The sequence below is a fragment of the Phocoena sinus genome, chromosome 18, assembly GCF_008692025.1.
Source record: "Phocoena sinus isolate mPhoSin1 chromosome 18, mPhoSin1.pri, whole genome shotgun sequence".
NCBI lineage: Eukaryota > Metazoa > Chordata > Mammalia > Artiodactyla > Phocoenidae > Phocoena > Phocoena sinus.
In genome coordinates, this window is record NC_045780.1 from 5,732,475 (window position 1) to 5,754,927 (window position 22,453).

At 44.8% G+C, this 22,453-nt stretch overlaps 1 protein-coding gene across 3 annotated transcripts in view; it reads right to left on the minus strand.

Annotated features, from left to right (window-relative positions):
* Window positions 1–22,453, minus strand: part of FLT1 (fms related receptor tyrosine kinase 1) — a 172,753-nt gene that overhangs the window by 78,720 nt on the left and 71,580 nt on the right. For 2 of the 3 annotated variants that reach the window (XM_032610754.1, XM_032610753.1), the window contains exons 11-12: window positions 10,852–10,966; window positions 3,011–3,119 (exon numbers count right to left, since the gene is read on the minus strand). In XM_032610754.1, the coding sequence (XP_032466645.1) occupies window positions 3,011–3,119; window positions 10,852–10,966 (224 nt within the window). The remainder of the gene's footprint in view (window positions 1–3,010; window positions 3,120–10,851; window positions 10,967–22,453) is intronic. The other variant, XM_032610755.1, reaches the window with a different exon arrangement.

Below are 22,453 nucleotides of genomic sequence, written 5' to 3' on the forward strand. Positions count from 1 at the left end.
TCTATGATTACCCATCAAGACTAGAAGTTTTCAAAACAGGGAGCAAAGCATTTAGGAGAATTATATTCCGGGCAATGGGGACTTGATTGGATGAGTTTGTGCTCAGTTTTAAGATTAAACTTCTGGAGGAAAAATGTCGTGAGCTTCGAGTTAGGTATGTTGGAAATAGAATTCCCACCGCTCCTTTCAATGGATGAGGAAAGGCTTCAGGCACCCCGTGGTTATAAACTGGACGATATGGTGGGAGGCGAAGGGGGATTGCTGCCTGAGTTCCGCAGGTGGTCAGCCGTATCAGCTGGGGCCCTTGCAGCAGCCATGCTGTGCACAGATACAGGCCGGAGCCATGAAGCACTCGGGGGAGGGGTGGGCTGGATGTTGGTGCTGCAGTGAATAATGGGCACCGATGAACCTTCCTGGGACTCGTATCCTGAGGGAAACGAGCAGGGCGTGCCCTCAGACAGGGCATCCTCTCCCAGTACTCCCTTCAGACCCAGGCAAGGGGGCTCTCTGTTCAGGCTGTACCCCTCCCCACAACACAATGGAGAGAGTCTAGCGGGGGCGGGGGGGCGCTGCCCACACAGAGCCTGTGCTATCCCCACTCTTTATCTTTCGTGGGGCCCCTGGGGCCCCAGAATTCCCTGTAAAGATGATCCCAAGACTGCTTCCAGACTGTCTCAGACCTCTTCCCCCTTCGCTCTGTCTGTCCTCCTGAGGTCAGACTGCTGGGCAGTCTGCACACTTATAGGGCCCAGGGAGACTGTTTGGGGGAGGGGTGGACAGAGTTTGGAGGTGTGGCCTGGGGAGAGCATCCCCAGGAGGACAGGGCCCCTTACCATGAGGGCCGAGCCCGGAGTGGAAGGAGAAGCAGGGTGAGCCGGGGGTGGGCTTCTCCTGCACCGTCAGGCACCGTCACACTCTGTGCAGTCCCGGAACTCTAGATCTGTCATCATGAAAGTATCTTTGTCCACCAGAGGCTACAACATATTTCACAGCTTGTTCATGTGATTCAGAACTCGTAAGTGGTTAGATGTATAGTCTGTGGGCCTCTGTTGGTCTTCTCGCCTTGATTCTGAAAATGCCAGGGCCAGCCTGTCCTCTTCTTTCTACCGATTCTTTGTACCCACAGGACTACCGCAAGTCCTGCTTCCTTCTCAGAGGCTTAGAGCAACACTCTACAATACACGGCTACCTGTGGCTACTGAGCCTTGAAAGTATGGTCAGTGTGACTGAACTGAATTTCATTCAGTTAGTTTTATCTTATTTCAATCCTGATTTTAAAAACCAAAGCGATGTAATATTTTAAAAAATACTGATGACGTGTTAAAATGATAACATGGGATCTGTTAGGTGAAATAAAATGAATTTCACTTTTTTTTTACTTTAAAAAAAATGGTCACTAGAAAATGTTAAATTATGTATGTGGCTGACATATTTTTATTGGTGGAATTGGCTTAGCATTGGTAGATTCATCTGTCACGTTACTTCTGCCCATTCCTTTTGATACTAGGATACAGGTAACATTTCTTCTTTGTGTCCACAGTGTTCAAACTGTCTTCCTAGAAAGACAGGGCCTCCTTGCTATCTCTCTGAACGCTCAACACAGAGTTGAACTGTCCTGTTTAATAGTTGGTGCTCATTAAACTCGTACAAACGTATTGAATGTTAAGAATAGAACAGGAATGGCGCAATCTTTTGTACTCTAAATCACAGAGACAGTGGCCGTGGACTTGGATGGTTAGGGCTAGCTTGTTGCACCCCAAATACAGATGACAACACAAACCTTTGGACTTAATTAGTCTAAATCATCTGAGGTTGATTAAAGAATTAGTATGTGTGAAACTGCTCTCTGAATCCTTCTCTAAATAAAGGGCTTTTCCTATTTGGAATGAACGCAAAGATGATTTTATCTCCGCTTCTCGAATATTGAGGGTATAGGGACTGACTTGGTTTTCAGAGGCTCTCCCGTGTGCCCCTCCACCTCTCTAAACCGCATTTCCTCATCTGGAAAATGCAGGGCTATAATGTCGAATTATAGCCCCTAAAAGTCCCTTCTGGCTCTGACATTCTGTGAGCACCTACCCAAGGATCTCTCCCCTGGCACAGCTTCTCTGAGGTTCAGCTAACGTGCCAGAAGGCTCCCTGTGGTCTGGCAACCCATACTTCTCATGCAATTGGACATACCTATTTCTTTCTGGTGAACTCAAGGCAACTGCTACAGCCTGCCCCAGGCAGTGCGGAGTTTCCAGAGAGTTGGCCAACTGCCCAGGTTTTTTCAGAAAATTGGGGGAGTGTGGAGCCAGGCAATTGTTTTTATACTTTGAGCTACTTACTTCCTTCCTGTACCCATGGAGGGACATAGGGAGTGCCATTTGTGTACCTTGGAAGTTATAAGATTTGCAGACACCATCATATTTAAGGTTAAAAATTCTGAAATGCTACCAAAAAATAACACACTAAGAATGACCAAGCTCAGCTTCAGATTTCTTTAGGAGAGCCTCATGTGCCAGAAAGCTGAAATTCAGCTGTGAAACATTTGCTGTACAGCAGAAATTAACACAACACTGTAAATCAACGATAACATCAATTTAAAAAAAAGGTTGTGAAACAGTTCGCCTCTTGGGTTACAAAGATGTCATCCCACGTATTAGAATTGGTTTCCTTGACTGTTACTGGACAACCACTGTGTACCAGGCCCTGTGCTGGGGACTGTAGGGTGTTCAACAATGAACACGACAAGATCCCAGATTGACAATCAAGCCTAGGAAAGAGACGTAGACAAACAGCTCTAAAAGGGAATTCAGGGAAATAACCCTTCAGGAGACCCAATGACCCAATGATGCTGTAGAAAACTATTCCCGAGAGCAAGGATGAAGGTACTCAAAGCTGGACAAGTCTATGGAATGTTTCTTTTAAAAATAAAAGCCACTCGAGTGCACTCAAAGCACAGAAGACTGCAGGAGAGACTTGAGGTCCCTGGGCTGTCTTCGTGAATACAGGACACGTGGCTTACCTGTGATGTAAAAGTTTATGTTTCTTTCCACAGTCCCTACTTTATTGGCAGCCATGCAACTGTAGATTCCAGAAATTCTAGAGTCGGCCACAGCCAAGGTGCTAGCCGTCTGCAAAAGAAAAGGCAACTTCAGCGAAAGGACAAAGAACCACTGGACACCCCCTGAGATATTTCTGAGCGGGACATGATCCGGCTATTCCATTGCCTCAACAGAGGTAGAACTGCACACGTGGTGGTTACCAGAAACTCTCCCCTCGCCGAGCCTCAGCAAGAATGGAAAAACAACAGGAAAGCAGGTCCTCAGGAGACCGGGGGCTATGACATCCGACTCATATGAGGGCTTCAGGCTTATTTATCTCGTGCTGCTGGCGTAACAATTACAGACCTGAAGCCCAGATGCGGGACAGCACGTCCTACCCTATGAGGTGGTCAGGGCCACGCCAACAAGAGGGGGAGGTCCAGGCCTTCCCTTTTGTTTGGATGACCTGTGATCCCGAACGCCACTTGGTAACAGGAGCCTTCTCTGCCGTCTGGTTCTGTAAGCGGTGTGTTAAGGGAGCACAGACACAGGAGAAAGGCTGGCTGAACCATTTCTTTTCTGGGACGTGGCACTGCAGCCCTAATAACGCAGAGGGAGGGGCGGAAACTCCCTGAGGCTCTTGCGGGTGTTTGTAAATTACTTAATTTCTCAGGCTGTCAATCCCTACTCTAGAAAATGAAGATATAAATCATGGATTCACAGGGCAAAGTGGCTTCTCTAGGGTTTAGTGCTGCTCTTGGGCAGATGAGCCCCTAACGAGGCAGGAGGAGTCAAAGCTGTGTGAACTTGAAAGCACGTTCCAAACTACGATGTTGCAAAAAGTAATGTCTCAAAAAAAAAAAAAAGAACCACAAATTTATACAGCTTAAAGGTTTGCATGGCTGTCTCCTTTTAAAGATAAAAATTAGCAGTATGAAATGAATTGTTGAGAATTTTAAAATTTAACCTAACCTTTCAAAAAAGTAATGCATGCTATACATGAAAAAAAAATGAAACAGCTAGTAAGTTTTTCATGTTTAAAATTACAAAAAAGGTTGATCCAGTTACTTATCAATCGTTGCGGCCTATCTCCTAGGACACAAAGAACTGGTCATAAGCCCTGAAATTGTAGAGGCTGTGCTGATGCTTCCAGACTAATGGGGTGTCCCGGCTGGAGGAGAACGATCCGGTCACTTACAGGTTAACGTGATACATACAGAGAGGCTGAACTGTGACAGCCGGCTTTCTAAGACAGTAACACAAATTCTACAAAGGGTCCTAACATTTTTCTAAGTTGCTAAGTTATGCGGTAGGCACTTTACTCGTATTCTCATATCCCTTACGAGAAATTAAAGTATGTCTGTCTTTACAGCTCAGGAAGACTAAAAAATATATTCGTAGTTTTTTTAGCCAGCAACTTCATTGCTCCAAATTCTCTGTAATTTCCACTACGGTACAGTTGATACTTCATGATACCTTTTCTGTTTGTTAGATCTGTTTAATTACATCTACCCACATATCCTCTGTGTATTACTGAAATTCTGGGAAATGAGTGTCTGCGATTCGTGGCATTTTCATCCAATGTAGCAGATACTGATTATTTGTTAAGGCATCACCCAGACGTTGTAAAGGGGACGGAGGGGAGTATGACACAACCCTTATTCTTAACGTGAAGGACTACTTCTAGGTCACAGGGAAGAATTTCCCTACTTGAAGCCCAAGTATATATTATTCTCTCTTTTACAGAGAAAGACTCTCACAAAAGCAAATAACCAATGGAGAGAGCTCAGGTGTCTCTTTCTCTATTTTGATTACTAATCATTATAAGAGGCGGGGAATACAAAAATTCTGGATGGCTATTTAATTATTGCACCCACCACTTCAGAGCTGTGGAGGAAAAAGTAGCTAGAAGAGAAGCTTGTAGGTGACAGGTGGAAGGACAAGAGAGATCACCAAGTGAGACTCTGACTCCTGGAATTTTCTCAGGAGACGAGCTTAGGTGCCTGAAGGCAGCATGACAGGGTCAGAAGAGGAACAGTCGTGGAGACCTCACAACCCCTCTGCTGTTTGCCTCTCAGCTCAAGCACAGCTTTCCTTACGAAGTTAGCACTCAATGTTTATCCTAAAGGGCCTCAGCAGAGCCTTATTTAGATTCTCAGATGTATCGCTGCTCAATTAATAAGTGAACAACTCATTTCTGTTTGGCTTGAACATCTGAAATGATGAACAACGATTACCTGAAAGGTGCATTTGGATTTCTTTTAAAATGATTTTGATTTCACTGAGAGCGGGGCAACTGAGAACCAGAACTGGGTTTCGTGCCAAGGGCAATCAATTCAGATGTGCACATTTGCCATATTTAAGGCCTGTGCAGGCAACCGGGGGAGGGCTGTAGCCATTTTACAACACTGCGAAAACAGATAGCTCAGGATTTCTGTATAATCAGAGAATAAAACTGAGGTCCACAGAAGTGAAGTGAATCCAGGCCACACGATGAACCATGGAGATAACAGATGCAGCTGAATCTCTCATTTTGCCTGAATGACCTCTTCCAAGACTGACACCTTACCCCAAGTAGAGCCTGCCCCAGAACTCACCTCTCCAAAGTTTCTATTAAAATTGAACTAGAAAATGACATTGATGGGAGCTTACATTATTTCTTTGTTTCTGGGTACCTCTATGTTACCCTTGCTGTGCGCCAGTGTGTGAGGCATTACCTCACTTAATTAATCCTCCCCAGAGCCCAGTGACGTGGGTGTATTACTTGTTCTACACAAGAGGCAACTGAGGTTATAAACTGACTCACTCAAAGATCCATGGTACCACAGACAGCCCCGAGCAACAATTATGCCCAGGTCTGTCTGACACCAGTGCCTGTGCTCTTAACCTACACGAAATTGCTGCTTGCCGCCTTCAAACCCTTTAAATCTAATAGTACAGATCTATTGGTAGAGTTCTGTCTATGCTTTGAGTCGGATTTTCTCTCGAGAATACCTCCTTTAATGAGCAGACATGGTTTTTATACAAGTTGCAAGCTGATACAGTGTTATATGGTTTGAAAATATGATTGATAATGGACAAATTATAATTAGAGAAGAACATTTTAAAGTAAGATGGAACTTACATCCTGTGAGCAACGTTATTCAAAATGATCTGATTTCTAGAGGACTTTTATTTTTCTAGAGTATATTTTTAAGCTATAAATTAAAATATTTTCATGAAAAAACTATGACACTTGAAGTATAAACTATAGAGTCAGAAAAGGGAGGTCAAGTGTGGGTTGGAGGTGGGTGTAGTTTGGACACGAGAACTTCTCACAGGACAGGAGTCTCTTGGGTTAAGGGGACAAATGTGATCCCCGGCAGTCATGATGAAATGCTATTGTTTCAAGAAGGAAAAAATGGAAATAACGTAACAGTTGGAACAGCAAATATCAACTTAGTACTTGAAAAGAGAAAGTATTTCAAACTCAAGAAGTTGAGTTGTAGCATATGTTTGAAATTGTCATCATATATTTTATAAGGTACACCAAAAGAAATTCCCAAGGCTGTCTGCTTGTATCCATTCTAGAATTAGTTTCCATTTGCCACAGTTTTTTTTTTTAGTTCTGAACCCACACTTTGGGTGCCTCTGTTTTCCCTGCGAGGACCTCAAGGATTAAGATATTAGAAACAGACCCTTCAAATCCATTCTCTGGGTTCTTCTGTATGACCCAGGAACGCTGGTGAACACTGTCGTCAGGTACCGTAAATTTGGAAGTTATTCATTCTCCTTCCTTCCTTCCCTTTCGCTAAGCGTTAGTGATTCACTACTGGAATGTGGTTTGCACCTCATGGAACAGAATGGATGGGATGATGTGTAATTCAGCCTAATTTCCAGCACCCGCCTTTTAAAAAAAAAACCTATATATGGATTTTATTCTCGGATGTTTCTATTACAGTTTCCTTTGAAGTGTTTCAGGGAGAAATAAAAGCAGATATGTAAAGGTCAGGGAAGAATCTAAAATGATCCTGGGGTGGTGCATTTGAGCCAACTGATGGGAAATAGAACGTGAGAAGGTAGACAAGGTCGGGGAGTGTGTGGGAAAGCGGAACCCAGGCTGTACTCCCGGGATGAGGCATTCATGCTTCGGTCATGGACGTGTCTTTTACGGTACACACATTTCTCAATGAAACCTCAAGACGATTTCAATGGAGATGTTGCTAAGATGTTAAATTGTCATGATCCTCCAGCCTCACAGAATTAATGCTGTGAAACGCATTTCCTGTGTATTTTTTCCTAACACAGGGCTCCTTCTACTTCCTGCCCCAAGTCTACAAAGTCTGGCAAACCCACTGAAACCATACCAAAGCTCCACGTTTGCCGTTAGCAACTCCAATTGATGACTTCACTTCTCACAGACCTGGGCCAAAACCTGGCCATAAGGAGACTGAATTTTATTGTCTCGTGCACCCTTCCTTGGGTTAAACAAAACAAAACACAACAGGGGGGTGGGGCGCGGGGGGAAGCAAGTCCCTGAAAGGCAGCAGGTGCTCGAGCAGGACCTCGCTCCGCTGATGGCTGGAGCAGGGTCCCGGGCATGCCGACTATATGACTGGGGGAAAGCATCTGTGTGCTCTAAGCTGGGACTTTCATTTGCTTTCTTAACTTGAACAGAAAAGAAAAGCAGTTTTAATTGTAAAGGAAATAACAATGCAAAGAATTCTGAGATAGCAAAACTTCCGTCTGTCATCTGAAAGACGTTTTTCACACACAAAGATATATTAATAGATGCTAAAAGCAAAATTAGTAAAGTCTTCTAAATTTAGGACATGAAATTAATAACTCAAAGTCTAATTTGTTACAGTTACTACTAGGATATGTGTGTGTGTGTGTATACACACACTTCGTTTAGAAGGAGTATTAAAGGTTTTTCAACGCAATTGTTTAATAAGTAGTCTTTACTGCATATGTTCACAGTCAATTTGGGGGATTGCATTAGGGAATATAAGGCAGTCATCTTGATAACAGGCAAACGAGACAGGTCGTGTGTTAGGAGCTCCATTTTTTGGAGGAGAGAACTCAGGTTCAGAGAGGTGAACTATTTGCACGTGGTTACACACAATAGAAAGGGCAGACCTTAACCCATGCTCTGCAGGTTGGATGGCCCAAGGGCCAACTGTGTCTGGAGGTCTCTGTTTAAAAACCTGGTGTAACTACAGAATTACAAGACAATAAATTTGTTTCAAGCACACATGGAAAAAATCAGGGAAGATTCTTTATCTCACCCAGGTTTTGTCATGGAGGCAGGTAGCTACTTCATGGTTCAGGCTAATCAGAAACATTACCTTGCTTTTTCATTTTCTATTTTCTGTCGTATGTTTTTTTTGCGGCTAGAATACCACAAACCGGGCTAGAAGTTCTTTGGAATTAAGCTCATAAATTCGTGTTTTAATATCCAGCAGTTAACAGTACAAGCATCCGGTAGGGTCAGGGAAAGGCAAAATGAATCGGCGCAGTCAAGGGCATCTTGAAATTTTCTGGTACTTTGTGACAACTAACTTGCTTTCTACTCTGAGGCAATTTCCTTTTTTTTCAAAAACGTAGTGTCACTCAAACTTTTGAGTTTACAGAGTTTCCTCTTTTCTAAGTATTTCATTAAACTGCTGTCTCATCAATAGCTACACATCTTGGAATGTTTTAAACTAGTTTGTTTGCATTTGAGAAAAAGAATTGTAAGCCACCTACAGCTTGCCGCAGTGGTTAGAAAAACTTTTCCCGAATCCTTGACGAGTGATCGCTGATATTATCGTGCAAGCCATCACCATCTTAACTAATTTCTGTATTGGCTTAGTTGGCAGAGCCCTGGGTTTTGGCAATGAAGACTTGGGTTTGAGCTTCTCATGTGCCACTTCTAAGCTGCGTGACTTGGGAGTCAGTCATCACCTCAGTTTTTCTCATCTTTAAAATGTACGTCCAAAAGTTTTCCATCAGGAAGAATGCAGATGTTATTTGTTAATATGAAGTCCTACTCGGAGAATGATGCCATCTATTTTGTTGCTTTCAAATGCAAATATAGCTGAACAGATAAATAAGCATGACCACACTTAAGGAGGTAACACCCATATTAACAGACTACTCCCAATCAAGATATGCATGTAGAAGGAGATATTCTAGCAAGGGGTGATTTGTTTTTTTTTTTCCCTTCTTAAAGCATCACTACCCCTGTACCTGATGATAGCAGATTCTGGAGTTGCATTTTTCACTAATTTGACAGAGAAGAAAACCACCAAGTCTGAGATCTGCTGCGATTTCCCTGGTTCACAAGGTATCAGCTAGTGTTGAGGTTAAGGGAGTGGAGAAAATGTGTCCAAGAGCAGAAAAGACGCTCCTAGTCCCTGACTAGGTCAGGGAAACTTTTTTTTTTTAAACTGAGGCATAACTGACAAATAACATTATATTAGCTTCAACATTTGTATGTATTGCAAAGTGATCACTACAGTCTGTCTAGTTAACACCCATCACCACACGTAGTACAAAGGTTTTTCTTGTGATGGGAATTTTTAAGATCTAATCTCTTAGCAACTTTTAAGTGTACAATTCAGCAGTATTAACTATTGTCGCAGTGCTGTATATGGCGTCCCAATGGCTTATTTATATATTATAAATAAGAATTGGAAGTTTGTACCTCTTAACCCCCTTCATCCATCTTGCCTACCTCCTGCCTCTGGCAACCACCAATCTATGAGCTTGTTTTCTTGTTTGTTTTCGTCCACATATAAGTGAGATCATACAGTATCTGTCTTTCTCTGTCGGACTTATTTCATTTAGCATAATGCCCTTAAGGTCTGTCCATGTTGTCACAAATGGCAAGCTTTCATTCTTTTTTATGGCTGAATAATATTCCACTGCGTATACAGACCACATTTTCTGCATCCATTCATCTGTCGATGGACACTTAGGTTGTTTCCATATGTTGGCTGTGGTGAATAACGCTGCAGTGAATACGTGGGTACCTCTATCTTTTGAGTTAGTGTTTTTGTCTTCTTCAGACAAATACCCAGAAGTGGAACTGCTGAATCATATGGTAGTTATATTTTTAATTTTTAAAGGAACCCCCATACTGCTTTCCATAGTGGCTGCACCAATTATATTCCCGCCAATAGTGCACAAGGGGGTCTGCACGCCCTCACCAACATTTGTTATTTCTTGTCTTTCTCGCAATAGCCATTCTGACAGGTGTGAGGTGATATCTCATGGTGGTTCTGACTGGCCCTTCTTCAGTCAGGGAATCTGATACGCTGTGTGTGTTTGTATACCCCAACTTAGGCTTCGCCCGTGCGAAAACAGAGGGGAAAACAAGGTATTTTGTGAAATGGAAACATTCCATTTTAGCCTAAAGTTTTGTGCTAGCTTTTGCTTACTGACCTCTCACTTTATGTCAGAGGTTCTCAGTTCTGGTTATGCTAGAATCTCCCAGGGAGCTTCCGTGAACCCTGGGCTCAACGCTAAAGATTCACTTGTAATAATGACCGGTAAAGTAGACTGCTGTGCAGCCAGAGTTGAGAACCACTGACGTGGACCAGTTTGATGCTCAAGAGGCATTTCTCCCTCTTCCGTTAGGACCAAGGACTCACTCCTTCGGGACTGGTGCTCGGTTGGGTGTATACAGCAGTTTGAATAGCCTCCGTGAATCGCTCCGTAAAGACACACTATGGATTTTCTTCTCTCTGAATTTTTGCTTGAGCACTTGAATTCCTTCTGGCTCTAATAAACCCAGAACTGGGAGCCGAGTGTGTACTTTTAGAATAAATATCCCCACGCTTATTTTGACGAACAGTACCTTATTCTTTCCTTCTAAGACTGCCGTGCGCTGAGTGATGCTCTCAATTCTGTTTCCTACGGTGCTGTCAGGATCCAGGATAAAGGACTCTTCATTATTGGAGCAAAAGTCATACCTATTTTTAAAAAAAGTAAGTGGTGACCCGTGAAATGAAAACCATTAAGTCCTCAGATAACAAAGTCACAATTTTCTTCTTTTCCTTAGACGCTTCCCCCCGCCAATATCCATCCTCAGAACTTAAAAACAGCAGACAGATTTTTGCCTGATCTGCAAAACAAAACAAAACCAAAAAACCCACACCAGTGTATCTCCACATATCCTTCCTGTTCTATATGTTAAATATTAAATAAAAATGCATAAATTAAAAAATCTAGTATCTAGATTTTAATGAGTTCCTAGTGGAAGAAACATGCAAACACGGAAAACACGGAAGTTATGTTAATGAATGTAAACCTCAAGGATAACAGCATTTCACAGCTATAAAAGGCTGGCATTTAATATGAGAATATTCCATCATGCAGCTAATTTTTTCCAGGGCTGATTAAGTGTATATGGAAACACACAGCATGGAGCAGCTATTAAATTTAGTCTATTTCTTTTCAAGTTTTGGAGTATCATGGCAAGCTCTTTAACATCTCAGGCCTCAAGGGTTTAATGATAGAATATGTGTGCTGAAGTCGTTTAAGATCTTTTTTGCTTCAAAAAGCCCATGAAATCTCCCTCTCTTACTGTTTAAACTAGCCGGAGCAGTACCATTTTAAAGAGAGATTCCAACCTGTATCCGAAAGTGTGTTCTTTCAAACACCGGATTGTCAGTAGGTGCCTGTCAGTTTACTACCTAAATCACTGGTGTAAATATCTATTGATCATTTATTATGTTTCTTCATCTCTGTTTCATTTACTTCTGCTGTGATCTCTCTGATTTCTTTCCTTCTACTAACTTTGGGTTTTGTTTGTTCCTCTTTCTCTAGTTGCTTTAGGTGTCAGGTTGTTTGAGATTTTTCTTGTTTCCTGTGGTAGGACTGTAATTGCAATAAACTTCCCTCTTGGGACTGCTTTTGCCGCATCCCATAGGTTTTGGACCGTCGTGTTTTTTTTTTTTTTTTTTTTTTTTTTTGCAGTACGCGGGCCTCTCACTGTTGTGGCCTCTCCCGTTGCGGAGCACAGGCTCCAGACGCGCAGGCTCAGCGGCCATGGCTCACGGGCCCAGCCACTCCGCAGCACGTGGGATCCTCCCGGACCGGGGCATGAACCCGTGTCCCCTGCATCGGCAGGCAGACTCTCAACCACTGTGCCACCAGGGAAGCCCTGGACCGTCGTGTTTTTGTTGTCATTTGGATCATTTATTATGTTTCGTGTATCCTGGGTTCTACACGAATAAAAAATCCAAACAACAGAAAGGACACTTACATCCACTCTGACCCGGGCAGTGCAGTAGTGCTTCAACATGCCTTTTCCCAAGCCAACACCCACAAAGCTGCCGCCAGACCAACCCCCTGAGCATTCGGGATTCTAGTGGAATCCTCTTTGCTCCGAAAGCTTCAACAACTGTACTGAAGAAAGCCCAGGCTTCCGTGACTGAGTCAAGGCCATCCAAAGTCCATTCCCTACCTGCCTTTTCAACCTTACCGCTACAGACACGTTTCCTCACGGGCAAACCACAGTTTGGTTCAGCTACTTCAAAGAAGACTTGAGTCCTAGAGCTGCCCTGACTTCTAGCTGTATGACAGTTTTCTCCTCTGAAACACACAAGTAAAATTATACCTGCCCTGTTAATCTCATGGGATTATACATGTGTTAAATTTAATTACAGAGGTTTTGTAAATTAAAGACACCCTAGAAAAGCGAGGAACTATTCTTCCTGTGGCTCGGGGTGTACACACACCTGATTCCTTCACCTTCACTCACCAGTTACCGCTGCCTCGATGCCCCTCACCACCGGCCCGATCTCCTCCAAGCAGCTTATCCTGATCACTGTGAACCCTTCCAGTGCACAGGATCAGAACCACTCGATGAGCCTGTAGCTAGACCACCTTAACTTGTGCTGTGATTTCTATTCGCGTGAACTGCCCAGAGCCTAGCTCTGTACCACCACGTATGGCGAATGCAGGTGCTCAGTAAGTGGACACTGCAGGTGCTTTGCTTTCTACCACTCATGACAAAATGAACACTGATTTCTTTTTTTAAATTATTTATTTGGCTGTGCCAGGTCTTCGTTGTGGCAGGTGGGATCTTTAGTTGTGGCAGGCGGGATCTTTAGTTGTGGCATGTGGGATCTAGTTCCCTGACCAGGGATGGAACCCAGGCGCCCTGCATTGGGAGTGCAGAGTCTTAACTGCTGGACCTCCAGGGAAGTCCCCAACGCTGATTCTTTTAAAGCAGCCTTTTGAGATTTAAATATGGATTTTGGGGGGGCACACGATGCAAATATACAAAGAGCTATTTTATGTGCCTCAAAAAAAAAAAATCTGTGGGTTCCCAAGGTGTTCCCCTGCCAGACTGGGTAGCTTAAGAGACAAGTGCGCTGTAGGAACTGAGTGCCTGCAGGCAGCTCACGGCCTTTGCTGCTTTCCGACCGCCTTATGGATTGATGCTGTTCATTTCTGTATCTCTCCTGGATGCAGTCTTTCCTCCTACCTCCCAGCCTAAAGAGTGAGGACCCCGTAAGGCTGGGAAGTGGTCATTTGTATGATTACTTGCACTGTGAACTTTTCATGGTGTCACTTCATGTTCCTTCCTTCTGGCTTAGAATTTGTGGTGAGCAGACAGCTGGCTGGGCTCTAATCTGTACCTGTCTTGGGCAGATTCTGGAGATTTTCAAGCCAGAAAGAATGCATGGTTGCTCTTAAGTCATTGTTGCCCTTGGCTACTTATGTGAGAAGAAAGTGAGAGGATGAAATAAGTGAGAGAAAAGGTAAGAGAGAAGGGATTGTGATGATCAGAAAAAAAAAAAAAGTTCTGTAATTATCCCTGTCTGGTCCTCAAGCTGAGAAAGGACTCCACCATGTGAAACTAGGGAGTCTTCTGGGGTGGTCTCCCCTCCTGGGGGGGCACACTGCCATATAATGTCCTCTCCCCCAGAGCCTTCACCAGTTTCTAAGTTTGCATTCAGTGCTTCTGAGGTCCCACTGGGCCAGCAGCTACAAGGACCATTGGTCACCTCTATGGGATCACTCTGTCTTCATAGTTATGCCAGGGCCAAGCATGTAACTGGCACCCCACAAACATTTGTAAACATACAGGCGTGAGGTACTGATGTGTGGTTTTCTAGTAAGAGTTTTCATTGGTTTTAACTGTTTATTATTTTCAAACATATTGAAGAGTAGAGTCATAGTACAGTAAACCCCCATATGCCCATCACCCAGACTTACTAATTACCAAGAGTTTGCCACATTTGTTTCATCTATCCCTTATTTCTTTTTACTTTTTCTTCTGAGAAATATTGTAAAGCAAATCACAGACAGCATGTCATTTCAGCCTCACCTATTTAGTGCATGTCTAAAAATTATGCACGTTTTCTAATAACAGCAACGCCACGATCACACCTAATAGAATTAGCAGTAATTCCACGGTGTTGTTTGTATCTGGCCCATATATCAGATTTCTCCAAATGTTTTCAAGATGTCTGTTTTTACAGTGAGATTATAAGATTTAAAATAAAAAAGAGGGCTTCCCTGGTGGCGCAGTGGTTGAGAGTCCGCCTGCCGATGCGGGGGACGCGGGTTCGTGCCCCGGTCCGGGAAGGTCCCACATGCCGCGGAGCGGCTGGGCCCGTGAGCCATGGCCGCTGAGCCTGCGCGTCCGGAGCCTGTGCTCCGCAACGGGAGAGGCCACAACAGTGAGAGGCCCGCGTACCGCAAAAAATTAATTAATTAATTAAAATAAAATAAAAAAGAATTCATAAGGACAAACCATTCCTTAAGGAATTTCTGAGATTTTTTGACTAGCTATTCCTATAATCATCAGGTTAAAAAAGTGAACATTTTAACTCATTGATTAGTAGAAGGAATGGAACCAAAGAGAAATTATACGGTTTCTCCTTGACTTGAAATATATCATGGCCTTAAAACTTTATCATTGAAATAAGTTATTTTGTCCTACTTTTCATAACATCTATACCTTGAACTACTGTCTAATCTCAGACCTTTCACACACATGGGGTACATATATAGGTTTATATAACGTGTGTGTCTGTGGAGATATATATAACATGTATATGGGGGGTTGTTACATATGTGTACACCTGTGACACGTACACACGTTACACAGGTACTTGGTATGGTGACATCCAAGAGCTGAAGTTCTCTTGTATCTGAAAGAGAAGCCTGTAATTTCATTCCTTTTTCCCCAAAGAAGTGAAAAAGATAAGGGAGGCCTTAGACAAAGGTCTTAATTTCAAACTCTTGGTTGTCAGGAAATGCAAAGAAATATGTTAGAGTGAAGCAAGTCGAGGCATTTCCCGAGGGAAACGCAGTCGGCTGCCTGAGTTCACTCGGGCTGCCAACATACACCCCCGACCCCCCCCCCCCCACCTCCGCGTCCCTCTAAGGGCAGCTACTGTCGGCACAAGCCCTGGCCTGGAAACTAGAGTTGCTGCAAGGTCCTCCAAATGGAAAAGGACAGGTTCTGTGGCTATTTTCCATACTGGGGACTGTGATTTTTCCCTCTTTGTCACTGGAACCTTAAAAATAGAATGTCATTTAGGGGGCTGACTCTATAACAGCACTTGAAACGAGAGGTAGGGGGAGGGGAATTTGCCTGAGCCCTTAAGAATACATCAAGCTCTTCAGGAAGTAGATTGTGCCATGTTTGAAGATGCAAAGATAATCGCTGTGCTGGGAACCGTCTTGAGGGGGGAGGAAGCCGAACAACAAGAGGAAAGCAGCGTTCGCTCCTGATTTCGCACAGGAAGTCCTCAGCACCTCCTGCCAAAGGGAGATAAGAAAGCTCCCAGGCACTGTTCTGGACAAGGCCGCTGTTATCAGCTTCAGCTCCACGCTGTCCTCTCCGTGCTCCAAGCCCCCCGTCCCTTTCCTAATGAGCTTTAGGACTCTGACCTCTATTTGCATACAGCATGCCAAGTACAATAGCGTGGAGGTATTTATAACCATCGAGAGGAAAAAAAAACGTTTCCGGGGTAAGAGTGTACTCCACTGTCGATTGCTCTGGAGCTGAAACAAATTAGTTTTGGACTAGAGATTGATATAAATAAGTTAAAAGAAAGCAGGCAATTATGGATCCAACACACGGAGCCGGGACCCTCCATGTGACATGTCTGTCTGTCTGACTCCCAAGTAGGAGACATCTGTGGGGCTCTCCCATCTGGTCCACGTTACCAGGCTGCTTTAGTGCTCGACACACACCCTCCATAGATGCAGATGAGTTACTGACCTACGTGCTCTGGGTTTTTCCCCCACAGTGCTGATGGGTTTGCCCTGCTCCCTGCACGCTCGTAAGTATTTGGCTCCTTTGTGACCAAACACAGTTTGGAGCCACAGGGAAAGGCAAAGCCAACGCTGGGATCCAACCTACAGTCTTGGCGGTTCTGACTGTCGGTCCCAACAGGCAAGCCATGGGCTGTAATAATTACGGTAGACACTATGCGATATTACATTCTACTATGATAAGAATTATACTTTCTACGCGCTAGGTACTGTGTTAGGTGATTCATGTACACTAGCACGCTGATCTCTACAGCATCCTAAAAAGTAGGTACTATCACCCCCCATCTAATGGACAAGGAAATTGAGGATTAAGGAGGTTAAGTCAATTACCCAAGGCTAAAGGGCTGGTAGGTGGCAGAGGCGGAATTTGTAATCAGTTCTGGCTCATTCCAGAGTCTGTGCACTTAACCTGTATGCTGTATGTAACATAATATCCATGTTCTGTCGTCATCATATAAAAAGAAATTGTCATACTTCAGTGCTTCTTTGTACATAGGGAGAAAAGGCTTCCCAAATATTCACTACACAGATACCATTACTGCAATGGGGATTGGATGTCTTTTTAGCCCAAGTGTACTGAGTGCCCACTGTGTGCATGGTCTGCAACGACCATTTACATTACATTTGTCATCCCGTGATTTCTGACCTCAGGTCCCATTCACCTTTACAAACCCATCACAGGGAAAACAGTGCAGAGCGTGTACCCTTAGGTACCCTCTTGTGTTCACCTGTGCTTTTCCTTAGGTGCTGGATTTGAACAGTTCCGATCTGCACACTTTCTGCAGTCCTCCTGCCTTTCTTTCCCCTGCCCCAACCCAAAAAGCAGAGTTGGCACTTTCTTTAAAGGATGCATTGTTGCATCTGGTGGAATCAGAGGGGAGAGGTGACCTTTAGCCACGGATGGCTAGTGTCTGTGTTTTCTCCGGAGTGGCCCCCGTGGGAGAAAAACAACAGACTCTCTGAAGTACCAGGTTGAGAGGGTTCAACCCTTCACTCAGCCTTTCTAGAAATTGCCCATTTAGTGCTATGATGTACCTGTGTTATGGTACCTAAGACTCCTGTAGGTATCCAGTGTAAGATTCTCATTTCATAAATGACTTCCAGCAAGTTTAATAGCCACCCCAATCCCAGAAGGTCTACTCTACCACCTGAATCTTAAGATAAAGAGGTGAAGGATCCCCTTTCACCCTATGATAAATGACATTAGGCTGACCTTTCTTTCAAAATCTCTGTTCTGCCAAATTGGGCTCTTGGTTGGCTGAAGGGAAACCAGTTGTTACTGGGCTGCTTTTAATGTACCAGACTTGGGGTAGCAGCTACACACATGTAAGCTCAACTAATTCTCACGGTCACCCAGTGGAGCAGGTATTATGATCCCCATTTCACAAATCCCTTTACCAAGAAGGAAACTGAGACTCATGAAAATCAAATGTCTTACTCATATTCATAGAGAAAGTAGCAGACAGATCTGCGATTAGAACCCAGATATTCCTAACTCTTCCTGCCACACCAGAACTCGTCCATCACACGGCATGAATTCTCCCAAAGACCACCACCCCGCCCAAACCTTGACCACCATGCTTCAGAGTCACGTGTTAGGAAACTCTGGGGTTCCTCTGAAGCCAACCGGTACAGACACCCAGAGAAGCAAAATATTGGCTTTCAGGAAGTAGAAGTAGCCCCTGGTCCTTTGGGGGAGGGGGGAGGGGGCAGAGGAATATTTTATAATTACGTTTTTTACATAAATTCTGTTTAGTTCTCATCATTACAGAGTTTTAATGCTAAAATTATATGAAACCTTGGCCTTTTGTGGGCTGATGAATTTCAGCATTAGACAACATCTCGCAAGAAAATAAAGAGATCCAGCTTTTATTACAATCCTTTTTCCCCCCTGGTAACTTAAAACTGCTGTCTGCACGATTCCTAAACACGTTCTGGGATGAACGAGGCCTGCTCTGTTAGGAACGCCGATACATTTATAGCAGCAGCTGGTTTTGAGGGGCCTCTGCGGGGGGGCGCACAGTAGTGAGCCGGGCCCTACACCCAACGGTTGCCTACCTGAGCCCGCGCCATCGCCTGGGAAGGAAGGTGTATGTACGTTAAAGTATAGTTAAAGCACATTTAGTTTGGAGGAGAAAAGGAGGCTCCAGAAAGTTCTACAAAGTCCCAACACACACAGAATCATCTCCCTCTCTCTCTTTCCTTTCTTGGATGCTGCAAGCTGAGGACTCGCGTGGACTCTGCTTCTCCACGTGATGGGATTTGTTTGCATGCGCTTACTGTAATTAGAACATGTTTGTAAAGAATACTGAATCATTTCAAGGGAGGAAACAAAGGGGGAGAGCAGTAATAGCAAATCGAGGCTGTAAAACGTCTTTTAAAAAAAGTGGAGAGGGGAAAAAGAAAAAAAAAAAAAAAAAGACCACCTGGAACCGCGCCCACGGGCACGACCGGGCGGCTCCCCAACCGCGCGCCATCCTGCAGAAGGGCCTCGTGTAAACTTTCCTGCGCTCCTGCGTGTGTCGTGTCAAAACATTAGCGATCGTGTGTCTGAGCCATCAGATGAATAGAATCCGCAACGCTATCTCTTCCCCTTCTCTCACATTCTCTTAAAACAAAAACAGAACAATATAGAGGAGAGGATGCTGGCAGAAAAAGGCGTGTTTAGACAGAATGGTTCCTGCCCCTTTTGCTCCAGGAAAAGGGCCTGGGCCTCCAGGCTGGTCACAGGGTCAGGCTGGGGGGATTTTGTTGGTAGGGGCGGTGACTTCTTGCCCAGGGAGAGACCTCGTGACGCCTTGGAGCCCATACTGAAAACTACTTCTTGTCTGAATGGCGACGGGGGAGTGGAGAAGGCTTTTCGGGGACTGAAGGCTGGGGTCAGCTCCCGGGACAATGGTGGAGGTGATCCAGCGTCCTGGCCACCTCTGTTTAGATAAGAGCTTTTCCGTGAGCGTCTTGGCCTGCGCCGCTTCCTGCTCTCGAGGGCCCCGCGGTCCATTCACACTCAGAACAAGGCCTGTCTTCCCAGCCTCTGCTTTCCTTCCTCCTCTCTCTCCCGCTCGCCTCCCCCAAGAGCCCCAGAGACTCCCCCGCCCCTGACTCGCTCTCTTTTAGGGAATCTGGGCCAAGGCATCCCGACAGTCCCACACCGGGTGACTAGGAGGCCAAAGGGTGGGTACCTACTCGGTTACACCCAGATAGGAGCCTCGGAGAGGCCATCCATTTTCTTCATTCATTTTTCTGCCCTAGTGAAAGGCTGGTCAGCAGAGGAAGGGTGATTCGATACATAAAAAAACCTTCAGGGAAATGTTAGGAGTGGCTACAAATAACATCCTTTAACACACGCAAGGAGCCTTAAGGTATTAACTCCAGTCACTCAGTGAAGCATATTTCAAGCTACGGTTACGTTTTGTTCGCCTATCACTTATTACACGGTGGTCAGTACGGAAACGTCCAGAAGGCCTTCGGGGTCGGGGTAGGGAATCACACTTAGCAGAAACTCTAGGGCTAGTCAGACCTGAGCTCAGATCCTGGTTTTGCAACCGTCTGGTGATGGAACGCTGGATGGCAAGGCTGGGAGAATCTTCGTCACAGGGACTTGATCAGAGGACTTACAGTCTTTTTAGTCCCTTGAATAGTTCTGAAATCACTGGGTCATGTCAGCCCACAGAACCACTTTTAATAAATTCTCCATTGGTGTCACGCCACCGGTCACCAGGGAGGGAGGTGGTGATTACCAGTCCTGTGACACTCTCTGTACTAGAAATGTGGTTGAAGGGTTCGTCTGCTAAGACTGCAGCACACAGAGGGTGAGAGGAGAAATCATTCTTCTTGGATTTTAGTTCCCTGAAAAGTTGTACTTCTGCTACGCTTTTATCTTACGGGCCCCTTCTTCTCGCAAATATCTATCACACGTCTCTTTCTCTCTCCTGACAACTAACATGTAAAGCATGCGGGCCGTATCTCTGCCTTACCCCATTTTCATCCAGATCTGTTAAATTATTAATTGTACTTTTCTATGAACCACCTCGAATTCTTTGGGCACGGATGTGTTTTTAACATTGCCAACTCAAAGGAAGCAAAGCCACCTTACCACGTCTTACCGGTTTTCTTATAGGGATTAAAAAAATAGAAGGGCAACACTTCAGAGAAGATCCTCGTACATCATCAAACATGCGGGTGGATGCTAAGTGAGTTAATTGGTGTAACATGCTTGGCACAGTGCCCGGTCCACGGCAGACAGGTCACTCACGTCAGCCGTGATTATCGGACCAGATTGAGAGCTACTTAAGAGTGGGGACTAGGTCTTATTCATCATCCTAACCTCAGGGCTTAGTCTAACTACCCGGGGAAGCAGAAGAGCACATGTGTCCTCGCTCAGCTATGGCCTGACGAGAAGAGCGCATAGATGTGGACTCAACCTCACGTGGGTGTCAACCCTGCCATCCGTCACTCACCTCAAACGTGCTGAAAAAGGGACACTGCTGACCCTCCAGTGACCTCACACATCCCGCCTCAACCAAGCGCTGTGTCACCGTCATCAGGGCTGTCCGTTCCCAAGGAGGAGTATTAATGACCTGGGATGAACCCATCACAGCGTCTGACGAGTTGACAGTGGTGGACAGTTTCAACTCAAGCAATGATGCTGACGTGTGCAGAAGCACCTTCTGGGCTAATAGAAAATAACTAACCAGCAGTGGTCTTCTCCTGTCTTCCATCACTAGCACCATTTGCTAGGCAATTACTAGCACTGATTCAAATAAAAATTAATCTGCTCACACACATTCCATTTAAGAAATAGAATCGTGTCCTCTGAAAGAAGTACAAGATTTATTTCCTTCCATTATCAAGGATATGGTTATTGAAGAGATAAAGTCAAGTGCGTGGGAAAATATCCATGGACAACTGAGCACAACCAAGTAGAATGTCCAGAGCCCACGCGCTCCTGTAGGCTGGACAGTACGTGGGTCAATGAGGGTCTGAAGAGCTGAGGCAGAATTCAGAAACGCAAGTAGGTCGAGGATATTACAGCTCCTCTAAGGAGGATACTACAGCTCCTCAGGTTCCTGCAGAACCTGAAGATTCCCTCATTTCTGGTCCCATCTTAATTTCTTTGCAGTAAATCACCACAGTCAGAAGACCCGTCCAAAGACGCAAGCACGCTTCCTGGGAGAACGTGAACCCGACAGCATGGATCGTTTTGTCAGATTGTCAGTGTTCACAGGATACCTGTGTGTATCTGATGCTACTTCAGAGGGAAGGAGCGTTGCAGTGGGCGGCCCCAGAGCAACCAAAAACACTGGAAAACTTTAAGCAAAACAGACTTGGGCTAAGTACTTCATATAAATCATCTCACTTAATTCCCCTAAACAACCGTAGGATGTCAGTGCTGTTACCTCGATTGTACCGATCAGGAAACTCGGACCCAGAGAGGTGGTTTACTTTGCCCAGGATCACTCAGCTGGTAGGTGGTAGTAGGTGGCGGAGCCGGGGCTCAGGCTCCAGAGCCCAGGTCCTTAAACTCTAGACTATACGGCCTTTCTGCATCCTCATGCCTTTTAAAAGTAGCTCTTGATGTCATCACACAGGCTTCTCAAAGCATATTTGCTTTCTGGATCATGAGCTTTTGACCAAAAATTATTCAACTTAATGTCTACAGAGTTGTAACAACACCAAGCCTCCTAGTGACAGATGAAGTGCTGGGTGGTGACATGCTTGGAGAGTCACCGGCTGGCTCACTGGGATGAGGGAGAATCAAAACCAAATCAGGAAAGGGCGGTTCGGACCTGACGTGGAATTTCTTGAATGGGGGCTAAATAATTTGCCAGCCGGTCCTTCTGCTTGAGCTCGCCTTCCCTGGCCAGTGCCCCAGTACCCTGCTCTCTGGTTACCAGGGTCCCATCCCCCGCCACCCACTGCGCTGACAGCGTGACGGACTTGTTCCTAACAAGGTCTTTGGAACTCTCTGTGCCTCATCTAGGAAATGGTAGTACCATAGTCCCCTGCCTCGTAGAAGTTCTGTTAGAATTAAATGAGGTGATACGTCTAAAGCACAGGTTAAGCACTGATCCTATAGACAGGTGCTTAATAAGTTTCAGCTCTAAGGAAAATAAAAATAGAAACCCTAGGCCCTGCAGTCTTCTAAATTGGCCATA